Source organism: Thamnophis elegans, chromosome 3 (genome assembly GCF_009769535.1).
Source record: "Thamnophis elegans isolate rThaEle1 chromosome 3, rThaEle1.pri, whole genome shotgun sequence".
NCBI classification, from domain to species: Eukaryota; Metazoa; Chordata; class Lepidosauria; order Squamata; family Colubridae; genus Thamnophis; species Thamnophis elegans.
The window spans coordinates 80295786-80317144 of NC_045543.1; the positions used below are offsets into that span (position 1 = coordinate 80295786).

The following is a 21359-nucleotide window of genomic DNA, read 5'->3' on the forward strand; positions in this document are numbered from 1 at the left end:
TTTGACTAAAATGGTCACCAATAATTAAAATAACTGAATGAAATAATACAATGTTGTATTATCCTGTCCACCCCATGCTAAAGCAGATATACTTTAAGTGTTATTTTAATATTATCTTGCTGTGCTGTTTGAAATTTTAGTTTCCTTTTAGATAAAATAAAGTGATTTATTCAACAGATGAATTGTTGTTTTATTCAAATTTCATTTGTAGGACAAAATAGAAAAAAAAATCAGTTCTGCTGCTGGAAAATACTAATAGCCACTTTCTGATACATTTTGCCAATATTATTCCTGATGACCAGAGAATAATTCGATGAATCTTTTAAAACATAATTATGATTATTTTTAATTCTGGTACCACTGTTTTTATTTTTGTTGTTAATTTCATTATCTATAATACAAATGTATTTAAAAATAAATACACGGGAGAGGTATTCTTTTTTGCTGTGATTGTCCACAACTGAGAACTAATATTTGTTACATGTTTGCATGCATCTCAACTTGTTCAGTTCTCCTTCACACACACACACCCTCTGCTGGGCCCCCAAGCTGCAAAGGTTGGGGATCGCTGCTTTATTTGATTAATTTCAGTAGTCCCATTTACATGTATTTAACTATTGTCAAATATATATTAATATTTGTAATAACTTTCCTAAACATGCATACATATAAGATATTAGACCATGATAATCTTAAATATGATATTAGTAATTTCTATATATTTTTTTATTTCAGTTAGTTCGATTGGACAACTTCTTTGCATATTGGAATGTGAAGTCTGAAATGTATTATCATGGTGACTATAAAGAATCCTTGGTGAGTAGACGAAGTTAATAAATCATTTTCAACTATAAACAATTGGACATATTTGTTTATGTCCAAAACGAATTACAGTTCATTTATATTTTTATACAGTATCTTTTTAAACTTAAAAAAATATCATTAATGCTCTAGTCTTATGCTAGTTAACTTTTCAAGAAGCACCAGTGATATGAGAACCACCAGTTTCGTATGGTGATTAAGACATTAGGCTAGAAAGCAGGAAACTGTTCTAATTCTGCCTTCGGCATGAATGAAGCTGGGTGACCTTGGGCCAGGTACCCTAAGAAGGAGGCAAGGACAAACCTCTTCTGGAAAACCTTACCAAGAAAGCTGCAGGGACTACTCAAGGCAACTGCCAGGAATCAAATACTCAAAGACATTAAAAAAAGGTTCACTGAACTTAGAAAATTTATAACTGTTTTCTCTCTTTTCAGCTGATCTTGGGAATAGTTATTATGTATGAAGATTAATATAGGCATTAAATTGAGAGAAACAAAACAGAGATTTGTATGGTAAATATTGTACAGCTGTCTGTACAATACTCATTTATTAGCAACTCAGTTTCATTGTAAAATGGTCCTAAAATGGTCTTATAGTAAATGGTCCTAAAATAAAATAATGAAATAATATAAAATAAAATCAGTGTAGAATTATAAGGCTAAGGTGAAAATAACTTTGATCAAAATCAAAGTCATTATCTTAGATTTTAACTCCAATTTAGTACTAAGGCCAACCTTCTCCAAATTGTAAAATAATGTTTGTTAGGGATCCTAAATAAAAATACAAGATGAAAAAGATGAAAAAAACTACACTTTAACAGGAGAAAAAAGTTTAAATGATTAAAAGTTTGGAACTTAGGTTTGGCATTTTTGAATTCATATACAGGTAATCCTTATTTTATGTCCAGTTGTTCAACTGTTCAAAGTTACAGTGTAACTGAAAAAATGAGTGTATGACTGGCTCTCAAAATTCCTGATAGCTTACTGCCCTGCAGTCACATGATAAAAATTTACAGCTTCCTCACTGCCACCCAGCCCTTCCCACCCATGACCCATTCCCACCTATGACACCCACCCACAGCTACCTATTGCTCACCTGCTATTACCTGTGCATGGCACTCACCCATATAAACTCATCTACATACATATCAGCCGACCTCAACTTTTAAAATCCAATTATTATGAACAATGTATCATGCATGTATAAGCTGACCCTCAAATTTTCATATTTTTTTATTTGTCGGTAATATAAAAATTATACATTTTTGTGAGATTTGGGTTAAAATTTGAGTGTCAGCCTATCAGTGGATGGCTTAACTGAGAACTTATACCAGATATACAGGTACTTTAAAAGTATTATTATATATACTTATGGATAAACTCATCAGAAAATAAGCCAAATGTAATTTTGGGGATGTATTTTTGCATCTAAAATTTTTAGTTTATTCATAAGTGTATAAGTACTTTTCCTCAGTTTACTTGGAAATTTTCAGTCTTTCAACCAAAAACCTTAGTAAGTGAAATATTTTAGAATTTTGTCATATCCTGGGACATGCCATTGCAGACAAACCAAGCAGTATATTAAATGCTTATTAATATTATTCTCATTTAACTATCAAGTATGTATATTTTCTGACCAAAGACGACAGTACATATTTTGAATTGGATGTTACTTGGGATTATCAATGAATTGCTTCATTAGGGAAGAATGCAGAGAAGAGCAACAAAGATGATTAGGGGACTAGAGACTAAAACATATGAAGAACAGTTGCTGGAACTGGGTATGTCTAGTTTAAGAGAAAGAAGGACTAGGGAGACATGATAGCAGTGTTCCAATATCTCAGGGGTTGCCACAAAGAAGAGGGAGTCAATCTATTCTCCAAGGCACCTGAGGGTAGAACAAGAAGCAATGGGTGGAAACAAATCAAGGACAGAAGCAACTTAGAACTGAGGAGAAATTTCCTGACAGTTATAACAATTAATCAGTGGAATAGCTTGCCTCCAGAAGTTGTGAATGCCCCAACACTAGAAGTCTTTAAGAAGATGTTGGATAGCAATCTGTCTGAAACGGTATAGGGTTTCCTGCCTAGGCAGGGGGTTGGATTAGAAGACCTCCAAGGTCCCTTCCAACTCTGCTATTGTATTGTATTGTATTATCTTTACAGGCTCAGGCTATTTGCTGATATTCTGCCTTAGTTATGTTCCCCTCTTTCCACTTTTTATACTTATCTTTTTTTGTCTTTCAATTTGTCAGAGAGTTCTTTATGCAGCCATGCTGGTTTCTTTTGGGAGCTGTTATTTTTCTTCATTGGTATTGTGCTAGACTGGGCTTTTGTAATCTCATTTTTCAAAATTTCCCAAGCTTCTTGAGTTGTTTTTCCCTTAAGGATTCTCATCCATGGAATTCTTACCAAGCTCTCTCTAAGTGAAATTAGCTCTCTTAAAGCCCAAGTCTCTAGTTTGACTTTGTTCTACTACTTGTGTTTGCATGATGTTGAATTCCAATATTGGATGGTCACTTGCCCCCAGGGTTCCTATGGCTTCAACACCTTCTATCATTTCCTCTCTGTTAGTGAGAATTAAGTCCAATATGGCTGATCCCCTTGTTCCCTTCTCTATGTTTTGGAAAACAAAAGTGTCTGCTAGGTTCGTTAGGAACCTGTTGGATCTTCCACATGGTGCAGTTTGTTTCCCAGTTGATGTCAGGGTACTTAAAATCCCCCATTACTTTATCATAACTTTTTTATTCTTCATTAAATAAGGGGAGGAATGATTGTTTTCCTCATATTTTTTTCAATCAGATCTTAACAGAGGTCAGAGGTCAGATTAGTTTTATCTATTTTCTTCTTCTGATTTAGACAGTTGTCTACTGTGATTTAGCATTCTAAGGGTGATTTAATATTTATATTTCAGCGTATTATCATAATACCTATTCCCACATTTTTAAACCAGGAACCTCTTCTGCGTGATATATAGATATAATTATTGAACCTGTGTAAGAGATACCTTGGGTCTCTGTATTTTAACTTAACATTGATCAGTCTAAAATATTGCTTGGGAAAAATAGTCTATTTGGTTTATATTGATTTTTGCATTTTTATTGTGAATAAATTTTCAATTCAATTTTTGTCTCCAAAAAGAGTCATTTAAAATATGGAATTGCAAACACTAATGTGATTCCAGAAGGCTATAGTTTTGGTAAGTTTTTAATATTTCCTAAATTTACATGTGGAGTACAATAAGCATAAGTATAGTTTCTTCTTGGAGCTACCTATTTATTTACTGTATTTTTCGGAGTATACGATGCACTGGAGTATAAGACACACCAAGATTTTGAAGAGGCAAATTTTTTTAAAAAAAGGTTTTGCACTCTGCAGACCTCCCACAAATGGCCCATTTTTTGCAAAAACAGGCTCGTTATTTGTCAAAAAAATTGGGCATACATAGACTTTAGGAGGCTTATACAGTGCTCCTAGGGACTGGGGGAAGGGGCAAAAATGAGCAAAAACTGGCCCATATTTTGCTCATTTTTGCCCTTCCCAGTTCCCATGAGCACTCTGGAAGCCTCCTAAAGACCATGCACAGCCTTTTTGCAAAGGAGGCAGGGTTTCGGGAGGCCAAAAATGCTGTATTCGGTGTATAAGACGCACCCAGATTTTCAGCCTCTTTTTTGAGGGAAAAATGTGCGTCTTATACTCCGAAAAATATGGTAGTCCAAAAACTTCATTTAACATAGACAATTGTGCTTAGATTAGTTTTGTAAGGAACTTGGGGATATTATGTCTGAGCTAAAATGTTACACTGATTGCTGATTTACTGCTGGATAAAATACAAAGAGGCATTTATTACCTTGAAAACTATATATATTTATAGATCTAAAGAAACAAAAACTGGTTTCATTATAAGATAGTGTTTGGCACTAAACTACCCAATTAGGACTGAACTTAACATTTTATTGGTATAATTTCACCTTTTTTGCATTATCATAGTATGTTACACTACAATATTGATGTCGCTTGGTGATTATAGAGATTATAGTAAAATCTTCGTTTTATTCTCCAGAATGCTACATGTGAGCAAACATAGTATAGCCTTGTCCCTAGTTGGGCAACTGATTATAAAATTTAGCTTTTGGTGCCTAAAAAGTGAATCTTGTTTTCTTATCCCTCCATAAGGAACATCCATATATATTTTTTTTTTGGGGGGGGGGGATCTATGAACTATTTGTTTCTTGATTAACTTTATCTAAAATTCTGCTTTTTAGTATTCCGTCCGATTTCAGCTAAAGCCAAACTTCGTATGAATCCACGATCTGATTTTGACTTTTCTGCACCAAAGCTAGATCTGGATGTAAATCTTCAGGATATAACCATTGAACTGAATAAACCACAGGTAACGGCACAAATGATTCAGATTTTTATAGCAAGCTTTTTTATTTCCTGAATTAAATTCTCATTGTTCTATTTGCATCTTTTTATGGCTATAGTTTTCGGTAATCCTTGAAAGAATTCCCAAATTTACATTTGAGTAGCCTTGTATATCAAGGTTATTTAAGTGTCGAAAATGTGCCCCAGGAAGCAGACAATGGCAAACCACTTCCAAAATATTACCAAGAAAACTGTAGACTTGTCAGACAACCACCAGGAATCAATACTAAGTCAAATGCACAGTCAATTAATCAATAACACTGCTATTTGAAGATGGGACTTTTCATACTCCTGAATTTTTAGCCATATTGTTGGGCATCGACTGAATACTTCCCAACATCATTCACTTTTACACCACTTTCCATATAGCCATGGGGATTTTTAATCATGTATTCGTATCAGTATTGATTTGTGAACAACTTGAAATAAATATATCTGCCAAAGAACAGATTTTTCTTGGAACAATTATTACTTTAACTCAAAGTTAAATACTCCATTGTTGTTATAAAATGAAAGCTTCTAATGTTACACTGTATTCGACCTTAAAATAATGTAACTTTTAAGGCAAATACTGTTACATTTTGTTGTAATTATTATACCATATTAGTAATAAATATCTTATTGCATTTTTTTCTTCCAGTATTTCAGTATTATGGAACTTCTTGAATCAATTGATATGATGACCCGGAATTTACCATATAGGAAATATAGGCCAGAGGTTCCTGTTCACAACAATGCCAGGAAATGGTACACATCCAATAACTTTTGGAAACTTCTACAATTCTGATGGACTTTCTGTTAGAATATTCTCATAAATTGGAATTCAAAATCCCAAAAAAACTTGATAGGAAAGAATTTCATAAGTACTCTTATTAATAAAGTAATAGATTTAATTTTTGTATTTTGGGGAAGAGAATCAAGAATTATAAATTAATTTGTGAAGATTGCTTTACTAAAATATAATTTAAATAGAAATATTATCTTTGCTTTAAAATGTCCTAACATTTTTTTCCTTTTTCTATTAGGTGGCAATATGTTACACAAGGCATTCTTGAAGTAAACGTCCAACCTAAGCTACAAATGTGGTCTTGGGAACATATTCGATACCATAGGAATCAAGTGAAAAGTTATAAAGAGCTTTATAAAATAAAAATAACTTCAAAGAAAGTTACACAAGAGAGTTTGTTTATGTTGGAGGTTAGAGGTTTAAAATTAATATCTTTATCACAAACTACAAATTGTTTTCCAAAATATAATGAATGTATTTATTTATAAATCTCCACTGGCTGACAGGAAGTTCCTCCTGACAGCTTTCCTGAATCTTCTTCATTATGGTTTCCATTGATTCTGGTCAGTCCTATCGTGTCTAGTCTACCCTGCCTTCTTTGGATAACACTTCAAATATTTGAATGCTTAGTTTTCTGTTCTGTGGCCTAAAAATATCCAATGCACAACTGTTCCTCACAAGATTTTACTTCTGGCCTCCCTTTACCATTTTGGAAGCTTTCTTGTGAACTTGCCAGTTAGTTACCATCCCAAGTATTCCAAATGGGCCTGACCAGGACAGAATAGAGTAGATAAATTACTTTCCATTGTCTGGAATGTATGGTACTATTAATGCAAAAAAGCTATTACTAACGTCTCTCTAAGTCCAATTCTGTTACTATCACTCAGGAAACAGTGGAACTACTATAAAATGGTAACATCTACACCCAATTCTCAGAAGCAGTACCAGTGAACACTGGTCATTGGTACTAAGTGCATCTGAGAGGTGCAGAAACAGCAGGAGAGCTCCCTTTTCCATCCTGGTTGTGCTGGCAAGTGTGACTTCTGTCCCATTCCCAGGCATAAACTCTGACTGTAAGAGATAATCCACCAGGTAGAAGTTGTCCAGTTGATTGGATTGAGAGAACACCTTTTCAGGAAGGGGTGTATCTTGTTTTCTCCAGTTCTTTCCTCAGTTGAACAAGGGGAAGTTCCTTTTGCCAGTTGTCTTCTACACTATATATTTTGAATACCAAAACTAATTGTCCATGAAGGTTCCAACTATGTATGCATATCAGGGGCATGGACAGGGAATAGGGATAAAAATAGCTTCTCCCAATTTTAATTCAACAATAATTAAGATATCTTTTGCCCTTTGGAATAAGAAATGAGAAAAATCTGCTTGACATTTTGGAATTTTTGATAATAAAAATAGATACCTTAAACCTTTCAGAGATTTAGGCCTACAAACAGACACAATTATTGGTACAATTCATGCTAGGAGTTATTGGGGGTGCGTGTTATATTGTGGTTGCAGGTTTGATTTGAATCTTGTCATCTCAAAATGGAAGCTCGCTGGCAATATATAATATTTTTTTCTTAATTTTCTAAGAAGATGCCAAGATTTTTGCTGTAGGTGGAAATCTGGAATAATAGTACTTGATTTAGAGTAAGGATATGCTATAGCAACTTATGAATCTTTGATTGTTAAAAATGGTACTACAGGTAGTTTATGTTCATTTGTTCAGTGATTACTCAAACCCACAACCATGCAAAACAAGGGGACTTGTCTATAGAGATTCTCAGTCATCCAGGTCATAGTTCACCCAAGGGTGCTTTTTCAAGAGGCAACTGGCCTTTCTGGTTTTTCTTTGAAGATGTTTTGCTTCTCATCCAAGAAGCTCCTTCAACTCGGACTGATTGGTGAGGATTGATATTCCTTTGCATTCTTTTAGAGTGTCATTGAAGCCACTTGGAGGTTTTTCTGTCTTCTCAGAGTTCCCTGAGTAGTGCAAATGGGTGTGGAGCCTTCTTGGAACTGTTGGAAGGATTGTTGCCTCTTGAAAAAGCACTTTTGGAACAACAAGGGGACTTATAACTAGTCTTGGAGTTTTGGCTTTTGGCCTTTGCAGTATCCCTTCAGCCACACAATTGTGACTTGGCACATAGCTCATGATTACAATATTGCAACAAGCCATTCCCTATTAGTTTCCTACAAGCAAAGTCATTGGCAGGAACTTGGAAGATATGGTCATGTGAAGTCATTACATAATGACCCATGAGTCTTCACTTAATAATAACAACCAAGACTGCCATCTATATGCAGTGAAGTCACATGACATTACACCTTACAACCATATTATTTAGTGATGGAAACTGTAGAAATATATTTAAATAAATAAATTGTATGTAATGTACTTTTCTTTATAGGATCTAGAGAAGACTTTAGATATATTCAACATCACTCTAGCAAGACAACAGGCAGAATTTGAGGTAAATGTCTTCTAAACTACACTATACAAGTGTCTTTATTTTAGCATTTATAATGTAGATTATAAGTATAATGAAAACCATCCGGATTATGAAATTAATACAGGTAGTCCTCTATTTACAACCATTCATTTAATGACTATTCAAACTTACAATAGCACTGAAAAAAGTGACTTATTATCTTTTTCACGCTTATGAACATGGCCGCATTTTCCACAACCTGATAAAAATTCAGATACTTGGCAAGTGACTCAGATTTATGACAGTTGCAATGTCCTGGGTCATGTGATCACCTTTTGTGACCACCTCAATTTAATTATTGTGCATTATAAAAAGTTCCTGAGCTTTTTACCTTTGCTGATAAGGTGTTAAGAACTGCAAGATCTGGATGACAATATCTGCAATTAGGCGGTACATGTTTTCTGAAAGAGATTAGTGGTGATGGCAAGGGACCCAGCTGGCTTGCCTGGATTTCCTATTTCCACAGAGTTTGCTGAGCTAGATTTCTAAGAAAGAGGGAGGAAGCTGGGTTTCTAAGAAGGAGTGGGGGAAGCCTGAAGGATGAGAGAAGATTCCTGATTTCCTGGGTTATAGGAGCTGGCAAGTCATCTGTCCATTGCAGATATTTTAATTTGGTTCTGGCAATATAACGGTAACTTGAAAAGGATTGTCAATTATGGGATAATACTTTTCAAAGATGAAGCTCCAAAATGAGAGTTATTTAATCTTATGCACAGAGTTAAAATAGCAGTTGCTACTTTTTAGTAGTATGAATTTATATGATGAAAACACTACTACTGCTTCAGATTTACCCATTTCAAAGAGATGCTCAGATTAGGTTGCATTTCTTCAGGCACCTTGCTAGGTTTTCTTTATAACTGATAAAATAAAGAAATTATTTGATGTTATACAATTAGCAATGTTAATGTCTGCTTTGTTTTGCATAATAGGCTATTAAAGCTGGATTAAAGATTTTCAAACCAGGTGCTAAACAAGATGATGAAAACTCTGGTGGCTGGTTTAGTTGGATGTGGGGATGGTCTGGAGGAAAGAGCAGTGAAACAAAACAAGAACCAAAAGGTATAAAGATGGCAGTTTTGATCTAACAATTTGCATAGTGCTGGAATGAGCTTTCACTAGGATTAAACATCAAATAGTACCTTTAGCTATTAGAAACGGTAAAGTTGCTTCCACTAATGGAGTAGATTTAAGCATTTAACAAAGCTGTAATTGTAAAAAAAAAATTGGAACTCTTTATGCAGTGTGTTTGGTATAGAATGCTTCCATATGAAAAACATGCTTGTTTTTATTGAATGTAGTAAAATTTGCTATTGCAGGTATTGAACAGTTCATGACTCCACAAGAAAAAGATAAACTCTATGCAGCAATTGGATATAGTGAAACTGCTGTCGATCCAACATTGCCAAAAACGGTGGGTATGATTTGGGTAGGATAGATCAGCAAACATTGGACTTTTAAAAGCAATGGTATCTTATAATGAACAATTATATCTAGAGTACAAATTAATACATAGACCTAAGAATTAAATAATTTGTTTGTTTCTTTGCTTGCTTGCTTGCTTGCTTGCTTGCTTACATATTGAAGCGTAAATGAACCAGACTTTTGTAGTTGGGATAGGACACATGAGAACTATGGGCCCGCAGGCCTTTGTCCTAAATCCATTTCCTAAAACTTTAAATATTAATTGGTGCAGACATTAAATATTAATTGGTCCTTAACTAAGCTTAATTTCCATTAGAGTAAGGGAGAATCTTCTTTGAGGAAGAGAGGGATTATTTGTGTTGTCCCCTCATGATAGACCATTCAGAATATTCTGAGTGATCTTTTAATTATTTAAAGTTAAATTATTAGAATTATTAATTTTTAAAATTATTTTAAATAATTAACTTAGAAAACATTCCATAGAAGGCATTTTTCTAAATTTGGTGTTGTGTGTTCAGTCCAGTTCACTACTTTGAATTTCATACATAATGATTAATTTTCTGAATTTCAGATGTAATCATTAATAATGTTTGGTTAAAATGTTCTTCAGTTAATGATATTTTTTTGTTAATTTGCATAGTATGAAGCTATGAAGCTTTATGTAAAATTAATAAGCATGTCAGTGCTAATCAGGGAAAACAAGGAGAAGCCTGAGCTGATAAAACTTGCATTAATTGATCTGCGTACAACAGTAGCACAACGCCCTGGTGCTGAAGCAATAAGGTAGGCATTTGTTATAGGTAGGTAAATAGAAATAGAGATTAAATAGTTGGAGCTTTTCTCTGGATGAGTGGCCATGTGTGACTTTCTGTATCCTGTCCCCTTGGTTTTCCTTTTGGTTTTGTGCTCTTTGATAGCTTTTTTCCAGGTTTGTTTTTCCTCCTCACATGAAGAACCTTGAAACATATTTTATGGAAGATAATATTTTGAGGGCATTACAAAAAATTTAAGAAGATACAAAAAAAAAAGACATACAAAATATGTTATTGTTATTTGATATTTGATCTATGTCTAAAGAAACTACCCAAGGGTTAGTATGGCGTTATACGTAGTAGTTCTAGTGTTGGATTTTGGTCAGGGAATTAGGTACTTTGAAAGTTGTTCTGATGAAAAATATTTAGAGGAGGGACCATTCAGCCTTGATCTCTTAGAAGAAAAGCAAGATATAAATGCAGCAATTAAGTAAAGACCACTTTTTTGTGTAAATGGAATTTTTTGTCCTTTGATCCTATTCAGCGATGTGAGAAAAATGTAATTGGCAAAAAAGTCAAAAGCCTTCATTTTCCATTGTAATTGTCTGATTATTACATTATGAGAGAGCATGGAGCAAAAACTCTGTAGTAACTTCTTTTGTATGTGTGTGTGTGTGTTGTGTACATTAAATGCATTTGTGTATTTGTGCCCTTATGCATGTATGTCCTTTGGTTCTATTTTTCAGATTTGAATCAAGCGTAAGTGCATTTGAAGTTCAGGGCATGGCTCAGAAAAAAACAGTACCCTGTTTGCTGTCCTCTCACACAGTCCATTCACAGCACAATGCATCACTTTTCACAATAATGTTTGAAACCAATCCCTTAGATGATACTTGCAATCAGAGACTAATAATAGAGTCACAGCCTTTGGAAATAATATATGATGCCGTAAGTAGAAAATGTCTATTCTACAAATTAAGTTTTAAAATGACCCACCTTCTACATTCAGAATATACATCATTGTCCTTTTATATACTTATCAGATGACCGTGAATAGTTTAATTGATTTCTTCCGACCCCCAAGTGATGTTCATTTAGAGCAAATAACTTCAGCAACCTTAACAAAATTGGAAGAATTTCGTGACAAGACAGCTACCGGTAAATTATTTATTTACACACACGGACACACACACACTGAATACACATTGTAACAGCTATCATAGTGTGAGGAGCTGGATCTAGCCCAATTACTAATACATTTTTTTTTACTTTTTTGTCTAGGATTAGTGTATGTTATAGAAACCCAGAAGGTGTTAGATTTAAAAATAAATCTTATGTCTTCCTATGTCATTGTTCCACAAAATGGATTTTACGAAGCTACATCAAATAAGCTACTTTTGGATCTAGGTCATTTAAAGGTAACCCCTTCAAATTCCAAAAAAAGATGCTTATATTCTATGTTTATGTTATTCGTTTTATAATTATTGGCTGACCTTATCTGAGTTTAACAGAGTTCATTTATCACATTTAATCTGGGTACTGTCTGGTTGGAGATTTGGGAATAGGATGATGGGAATAAACTAGGCAGTGGGGACAGAGGGCAGACCAAACCATTTCCATATAGTTGCCATGAAAATGGATCTTTCTTGAATTAACCAGGAATCAAATTTGATTTAGAAGATATTTTTACACACAGAGAGAATATTATATAATTCAGTTAAATCATGTACATTAATTTCCACAGTTTTGAAAATATACATGTGATGATATAATTTGAAGACTTAACAGTATTAGGCAATATTGACTAAGACTTAACAGTATTAGGCGATATTTTCAAAATTCAGTATTATGGAAATTGGAAACCTTGGGCCAAGGATTCAGTCCAATCTACCAAGCTGATCGACCTTAACCTGTAGAAAAAACAATAATAATGTCACTTTGGGCTATAGGGTGAGGGACAAAACATTAATAGAATGAGAAATGCTGAAGGAGGCAAGAGGTGCAAGATGAGGTGGAGCGGGTAACATTCTTGATTTTGCTCGATATAGAGAACAATGCTCGATGCAGTGTAGCTCAGGGTGTTCTCTGATTGATTTGTACAGAGCCCTTAGGTTTATTTGTAATCTATTCTTGAAGTATGTATTGACTATTTCTATTGTTATCTTTTTTTTAAGATGAGTAGTAAATGTCGGTCCACCTTGTCAGATATCAAAGTTGGCGAAAGTGCTCTTGAAGATATTATGTCAAGAGCATATGAAAGGTTTGACATTCAACTCAGTAGTATACAGCTACTTTATAGCAGACATGGTAAGTATTAAATTTTGTTGATTTTTAAGGAATAACTTGGAATATCCTTGTTTAATGTACTATGTAAATTTCCCTTCCCTATGGCTTCTTTCATCTTGAGCAAGTTATCACTTTTAATGAGAATCATCTCATTAAGGCTCAGCTAAACATAGTTTTCTCTTTACAAAATAAGAGTCAAATTTATCTAGGTTAGTTCATAATATTAGGCCACTTATTGTGTCAATCATATTAAGACTGTAGAATGTTCTTAAAAACATGGGAATCCCAGAACATTTCATTGTCTTCATGCAAAACGTATTCCCAGATTAGAAAGCCATAATTCAAACAGTGCACAGAAAAACAGACTGGCAAAAAATGAGAGAAGATGCATACTCTTCCATTATTTATCTTCTATGCTGAACACGTATTGAGGAAAACTGAATTGGAAGAAGATGAGCATGGTTTTAAAAATGGAAGAACCACCATCAATAACCTGCTTCAGAGAAACTTTACAGAAGAGGGGGAAACCATTTGTCCCAGCTCTGTCTGCCAATTTGCTCTGTAATAAGAGTATGTTATGTAGTTGGGCATAGTGGTTCAGTGACTACTGTACCAATTCCAACAGTGAGTGTTGTTTCATTGTTGCTAAGAATAGCAACCCAAAAAATATCTTTTGCTAGCTTTGAAGAAATCAAGTTTTAGAGAATTCATAGCCAATAACAGAAGTTGCATAAGAGCAAATGTGATGAACTCTGCTAACCAGCAGTCGATAGAAACAAATTGCAATTTATTTATTGCAATGTATTTTGCAGATTTCAAAATATCTCTCGGTAGAAAAGAATCAGACACTATTCTTCTACTTCAAAATATGGATATCCTCTAAGGCCTGGAGCATAGCAGGGGAAGCAAGCAGCAGGATACAGGATCATCATAGAAGCCAAGAAAGGCAGTGCAGATAGAAGCACTTAATACTTTTTAGAATGCTGCAGGCATCTGAGCTGAATCTCCTCCATTATTAGAATACTAACTGGAGAAACAGGAAGTCTCGGTCAATACATCAAGAAGCTAGGCTGGGAGCTCTGGTAAAACAACAACAACAACAACAACAACAACAACAACAAAGCAAGGCAGCTTATCATGGCTCACCCAGGCAGTTTAGGATACCGAGGAGTGATAGAGTTTTTCTGGGCATAGTTTACCTACAGAGTATGAGAGTTGCAGTGAAGGCACTCTACCCCCAAACTAGTTCATAGGAATCATAGGACTATTCCAGAGCAAGTGAGAAATAAGGGGAACTAGTCACCTTGATTTTTAAAAGCTCCAACAAACCCTGTCATTCCTCTTCTATCTATTGAAAGATGATACTAAAATTAGTATAAAGTTTCTCTTTGTAGCTTTAAATTAGCATCAGCAATGATGTAACCAAGCTTCTTAAAATTGATGAAAAACACTTCAAAAGCATCTATTGAACTGTAATATTATTGTTTTTGAAGTTTCTTACAAGAAATATTTTTTCATTTCTAGATGAAAAGTGGGAGGATGCTCGTAGATTACAGTTGTCATCTCAACATATCTTGCAACCTCTGGATGTGAAAATGGAATTGAACAGAGCAATGGTTGTAACAGATGCAAGAATGCCCAAGTATTACTGCATCAATTATAACTATTTTATTACTATTATTACTGTTACTATATATATTGTTCATTTGATGGAGACTATGATTATATACTTCTTCAATATCTGTTGACCTTCTACCAGCAAATCCAATTGACTACTTGGTACCCCAAAATAGCAGAATATTGAACCCAGTAATCAAATCTGGAAATCAGACCAACTTCCTAGATTAGTTTTTTAGTTTACTCGGGGGTAGCTATTTCATGGTAACATCATTTTATTGCCATATAAATCATCTTCAGATAGCCCTTTACGTGATCCCAACTGAGCCCAAAATTTCTGTTCCTAAATGAGACATTTATTAAGTGAATTTTGCCTCATTTTATGACCTTTCTTGCCACATTTGTTAAGTGAGTCATGATAGTTGTTAAAGAACATGGTTATCATGTGAATCTGGATTCCGTGTTGACTTCGCTTGTCAGAAGGTTGCAAAAGATGATCATCTGACCCCGGGACTCTGCAACCGTGATAAGTATGAACCAGTTACCAAGCATCCAAATTTTTTCATGTGACCATGGAGAATGAAACAAATAAAATGTTTAAAAGTTATGATATTTGTGTAGTTACTTACCAAGCATATCTAAATTATATTAAATTAACAAAATATCTTTACAATCCCCAAGGCATATCACAACTTTTGAGGACCCCTAATATTTGGAAATTGAAAGTTGAAAAATTTGATATGCTCTAAATTGGTGGTGCAACGATCTTAAGTATGAAAAACAGCCATAGGTCACTTTTTTCAGTGCCATTATAACTTTAAACCATCACTAAATAAATTATTGTAAGTCAAGGACTACCTGTATTGCAGAGATGGGTTCCTACCAATTCGGACTAATTCAGTTGAACCTGTAGTAAGTTGGTGACCTGGGTTGCTGGAACCAGCAGTGACACAGGCCTGCCACGCCCCCAAACTGGTTCTCTCAGCGCCAGAGGTGGCACCATTTTGTTTTTGCCGCATGCGCAGAGCAATTTTTGTTACACTGCGCATGCATGCACATCAAATGCCAAACGCATGTGTGCTTGGCACATCTCTGAGCAAACTGGCAATAGCAGCAGCTGGAACATACCCCTGCTGCATTGAGATCAAAGTCTTGTCCCATAAAAGCTTATTTAAAGCTTAGTTTTGGTGACTATTAGAAATGACCTTCAAATTTATGTCTTGCTTTGGAATATATGCTCAGACCAGTAATTCAAGAGTTTTAGAAAAAGCGCTGCATTATTTTATGGTATTTAGTATTACTCCTGTTATTGATTTTCCTTTCAAAGATTTTTTTTTCATTTCTCTCCAGCTTTCCATTGTAATAAGCAGTTAAACTTTGTATAGAAAGCTACCCACTGTATTTTCTTCCTCCCCACATTTGTTTATGGCATGGATTATCTATATCTATCTCATGCTTGGGTATTGGATTGTTTTTATGGTTACCTTGGTAAATGATTTGCACTTCATAGAGAAGTGTTCAATTATTCATTAAATCACCCCTCAATTCAATGGATTCTGATTGGTATACAAAACATGAAAAAAACAGCTAAAAAGTTCAAATCAGATACACAGCCCAGATTAAATAAACTCATAAAGAAAAATATCCACAAAGCAAAACAGGGACATTTATTAAATAATAAACATAACAATAACATAATCAAAGAACAGCATCTGTCTTTCTAAGGTCCTTGGGAAGAATTCAATAGGTGGACAAAAATGCCAAATCCTGTCTAAACATCTTGCTAACTGTGTGACCAAGCCATAATAATAAATAAACCAAAGCCAGGTTTTCAAAGCTATCTGTAAATTTAAGAGAGAGGCCATTTCTTTACAGTAGCAGATCTGGAATACTATAGACTAGTAATTTAGCACTTTAGTTTACATTTAAGACCACTGAGTCATGGTAATAACCATGCGTGTTGGATAATCCAAAAATTGGATGGGCAACTTTTGAGTTGAGACAGAAATATATTTCATTTGTTTCTTTCATAATAGAGATGATTAAAAAGTGACTAGTATTAATTTGTAGTATACCAATTCTGTTTAATATCCTGTTGTGTTGTTAGTTTATAAAGATGTATGGATATATAATGCATTTGCAACTTTTATAGAACTTGGGGATACCCGAAGTTTTTCTTTTCATTAACTTAGTATCATCCACTGAATTCACTCTCTCATACTCATGATTACAGGTAGTCTTCAACTTATGACCACAACTGAGCCCAAAATTTCTGTTATTAAGCAGGATAGTTAAGTGAGTTTGCCCCATTTTACAATCTATCTTGCCACAGTTGTTAAGTGAATCAGTGCATCTGTTAATAACATGGTTTTGAATGAATGTGGCTTCCCCATTGACTGCTTGTCAAAAATCACAAAAGGTGATCACATGACTGAGGGACATTGCAACTGTCATAAATATGAGTCAGTTGTCAAGCATCTGAATTTTTATCACATAACTATGGAGGTGCTGTAAGGATGAAAAACGGTAATAAATAACTTTTCAATGCTGTTGCAACTTTGAGCAGTCAATAAATGAACTGTTACAAGTCAAGGATTATCTGTATTTACAAATGTGAAATAATCTCTGTTGTACATTGCGAAAAGCACTTACTTATTTTGTTTCCAATTCCAAGAAGGTGGTTGCCTATCTGTAATAGGACTATCATTTATATCCCAAGTTTATCCTAAAGCTGGATAACACACTGAAGACATGGTTTTGCCAATGGGCGTGGAGACAGGGGAATGTGGTGGAACTGGTGCAGTGGCTATACTGATTGTTTTGATAAATGGGTTTGTGGGCTGTGAGTTGTGTGTATTTTATGATGGTTTTTATATGGTTTTATTTGTCTTGTTTTTAAAATGATGCTTTTTGTTGTTATTTTTATTTGTTTTGATTTTAAGCTGCACAAATTCTAATGGTTATTTCTTTTTTAGGTACAAAATGTATGGTGAGCTGCCATTACTTTCTTTCAATATCTCAGATGAGAAATTAAAATCTATTCTGGAACTTATTGACAGCATTCCAAAACCAAAAAATTCACCTGACTCCACAGCTGTTCTACAACCTCCCAAGGCAAGTTTAAATGTTCATTTATAACACAAAAGATTCTTGGCCAATTTAATCACAATGAAGTATTTGATTGATGTGATATTTTCTTATTTTGTACAAAGGAAATAATTAGCAGAAGTCATATAAACAAATATTTAGTTAAGGCCTTTATTTTCTTTTTTTCTGTGATAATTTGCCAGCATAGAAAAGTGTATTGTGAGGAAATAGCAATTAGGAAAAATTACAAGTTTTTAGAAATTGTTTCAATCTCTTACTGTCTTGCTGCTATGGTGAATTTGTCATGATAGTGAACTTCTTAATGAATCTTCCATGTCATATCCATGTAAACTGCATTAAGGTACATTTCTTGTAGTTTCAAGAACAAGAGCAGAAGAGCATTAAAATTAGATCCGTGATGTGAGAAAGAAGCTTGAGAGTACATGGTTTATTTTTATTCTGATAATTCATACTATCATGTGGACTGTTGACTCAATGAGAAAGAATTTCTAATTCTGTCTTTCCATCACAGCCAAGAAAATATTAATCTCAAGTTAGTTTTTGAATTGTAATGGGCAAACAAATCAAAAACTAATTTAGAAAAGGCTAGATAATCCATTGAGAACCAGGAATTCATTTTTATTAGAACTTACTCAGAAGCTGCAGATTTGATGTGTACAGATGTTTTTGGATCTGGATTTAACTTTGATTTTTCAGGTACTGGCCAGCAATTTTGGCTAGTAGGCAAGCCACCAGTTTTAGCTGTTAGACAAGTTATATTCAGACTGTTGGATTGTAGGTAACCCTTGTATAAAAACAATTTGGAGTTACGGCTATGCTGAACAAATGGTAGTTAATACCTGGTCCCTGAAGTTATGGCTGTTGCAATATTCATGCAGTCACATAATAAAAAATCAGGTGTTTGTCAGCCTGCACTACAACTGCCTGGTTGCTGTCATCATTTCCCACCCCCCACCCCATCTCTGTCCTTTTGGTTGCCTTGCATTCTGAAGCTCTGTCACTCTATTGACCTTGGCCCTGCTGTCCAGCTAGCTTTATCATCTTGCTTGATGTATAGTTAATTGTTTTTGACAGTGCCAGGGATAACAAGTGCAAGATAGCAGGGCCAGAGGAGTGTAGGGTAGCAGAACCAGCAGAGCACAGGGTTACAGAGGCAGTAGAGTACAGGGTAACTGAAAGGGCAGAGACGAGGGCTAGATAAGCGAATGGGAAGAATTGAAGAAGAGGCAGTCGCTTACCTTGTTGAGACTTGGGAAGGACCAAGCCAGGTCTTCGGTTAACAATGGCAACTAGGACTACCTTGATTGCCATCATTTAAATGATACATTGTGACATGCACAACTGCATCACTTAGAGAAATTCTGTTTCCAATTACCATCATAACCCAATGACTGTCTTCCTACTATATGGTCAATTTTGTGAAACATTGAAAAATTGATCTGGTACATAATACAGTTTAAATTAAATTTGCATGATATGGAAGCATGCAATTTCTACTTTGAGAAACAGTGCTGGGTTTTGCTTTGTTTCTGAGTTCAGTTCAAAGAGTAGCTAGGTCATCTAAAATTAGGAGAAACTGAAGGCCTACCTTCTGTACAGATCTGCTTACTCGCTATACCTGAAGCACTTCCATCTATTCTTAATATCTGAGAGCAGATAGAAGATATATTTAAGCAATTGTTTTACTTAAAACAATTACTTAAATTCAAAGAAACAATAACATTGTTCCTCAAGTATTTTTTGTTCCTACGTAATAAATTTCTGCTAAATAGCAACTCCTGTATTGTTTTGTTCAGTTATTTTTCATTATATTTACTCCCTGGTTGGCATTATTGTTAGCATCACATTTTTTTAAAAAGAGGAGATTTGTAAGTCTTGTCTCATTTTTAATTAGCTGTTGTACTTTGATATTTTGATATTTACTATTATTATTGATCTTGTTATAGCTTACTGACTTTGAATAACCAGAAAAAATAGGAAAATGTTTATATTGGCTAAAGGAGTAATATATTCCTGAATTAAAGAAGATTACATTTTGCTTTTGTACTGCAGCTTCAAGCATCTTCTCTGATAACAACGCCTCAAATGTCAACCTCAGTACTTCCATTTTTAGAACATCTTTCAATAGCTGGATCAAGTGGTAAATGTTCATTTCATTTTTATTTATTCTAGTAATGTTTTCTTATAAAATACTTTGTAAATGTTAGAAAAAATACTAGATAATGACATCTGTTGCAAGGAATAAATGCCTATCAGAAGAATGGGAAATAGCTATGAAAAGAGCATATTTCTCTTTGCTTTTTTATATGGAAGTGAGAATTGGCAAGGGTAGATCAATCATGATATTATGCTAACTGCAGTGGAAATTGCAGTGAGAAGTTTAATACCAAAAGGCAATATATAAATCTATCTATGACAAAAAGACATGAACATGTATAATAATTTGTGTTTCTGCAAACTAGATTTAGTTAGAATTTTTTTTCTTCACTCTTGATTTTTTATTACTTATTTTCTGTATCTTATGTAACACTGGTTGCCACAAAAGAAAATAGTTTAATGGTAATGTATGTATTTATGTATCAGAATTTCATTATTTTATATGTGTTTACATGCAGTCTATCTATCTATCTATCTATCTATCTATCTATCTATCTATCTATCTATCTATCGTGTCACAACCCCTGGTATGCCCAAATATGGGAGGAAGCATACTGCTTCCTTTCTCTGTCTATCGGCTCATCACAAGAGACCATCCAGACAGAAAGCCAATATTTTTACTGTTGCTTTTGTTACATTTGTGTTGCCTTTGTGCTGATAAATAAATAAAGGGAGACTAGTATAGAACTATTTCAAGCTATTTAGGTCTCAGCAGCTGGCCATACCCTTACTGGGATTCGAACCTGGGCAGTATTACATATTAGGCAGTGGTATTAGCCACTAGATCACAGGCTCTCCTCCTTTATCAGCTAAGCCAGGGAAATAGGTGTTGGTCTCTGTTGGTCTCTTGTGATGAGCCGATAGACAGAGAAAGGAAGCAGTATGCTTCCTCCCATATTTGGGCATACCAGGGGTTGTGACACAATACATACCTATTTCCCTGGCTTAGCTGATAAAGGAGGAGAGCCTGTGGCCTAGTGACTAACACAACTGCCTAATATATAATACAGCCCAGGTTCGAATCCCAATAAGGGTATGACCAGCTGATGAGAGCTAAATAGCTTGAAATAGATCTATACTAGTATCCCTTTATTTATTTATCAGCACAAATGCAACACACACACATACACAGAAACACACACACGGGCAAAAAAGTATTTAGTCAGCCACCAATTGCAAGTTGTCCCACTTAAAAAGATGAGAGAGGCCTGTAATTGACATTATAGGTAGACCTCAACTATGAGAGACAAAATGAAAAAACAAATCCAGACAATCACAATTGTCTGATTTGGAAAGATTTTTTTTTGCAAATTATGGTGGAAAATAAGTATTTGGTCAATATCAAAAGTTCATCTCAATACTTTGTTATATATGCTTTGTTGGCAATGACAGAGGTCAAACGTTTTCTGTAAGTCTTCACAAAGTTGGCACACACTGTTACTGGTATGTTGGCCCATTCCTCCATGCAGATCTCCTCTAGAGCAGTGATGTTT

General features: G+C 34.5%; 1 protein-coding gene across 2 annotated transcripts in view; it reads left to right on the top strand.

The window, feature by feature from the left end:
• Nucleotides 1-21359, top strand: part of VPS13A (vacuolar protein sorting 13 homolog A) — a 110937-nt gene that overhangs the window by 19209 nt on the left and 70369 nt on the right. For both annotated transcript variants that reach the window (XM_032214626.1, XM_032214625.1), the window contains exons 9-24: nt 736-816; nt 3962-4019; nt 5086-5213; nt 5889-5995; nt 6274-6445; nt 8444-8506; nt 9454-9583; nt 9841-9935; nt 10587-10729; nt 11445-11646; nt 11742-11856; nt 11980-12116; nt 12873-13005; nt 14509-14626; nt 17577-17715; nt 19762-19849. In XM_032214626.1, the coding sequence (XP_032070517.1) occupies nt 736-816; nt 3962-4019; nt 5086-5213; nt 5889-5995; nt 6274-6445; nt 8444-8506; nt 9454-9583; nt 9841-9935; nt 10587-10729; nt 11445-11646; nt 11742-11856; nt 11980-12116; nt 12873-13005; nt 14509-14626; nt 17577-17715; nt 19762-19849 (1909 nt within the window). The remainder of the gene's footprint in view (nt 1-735; nt 817-3961; nt 4020-5085; nt 5214-5888; nt 5996-6273; nt 6446-8443; nt 8507-9453; nt 9584-9840; nt 9936-10586; nt 10730-11444; nt 11647-11741; nt 11857-11979; nt 12117-12872; nt 13006-14508; nt 14627-17576; nt 17716-19761; nt 19850-21359) is intronic.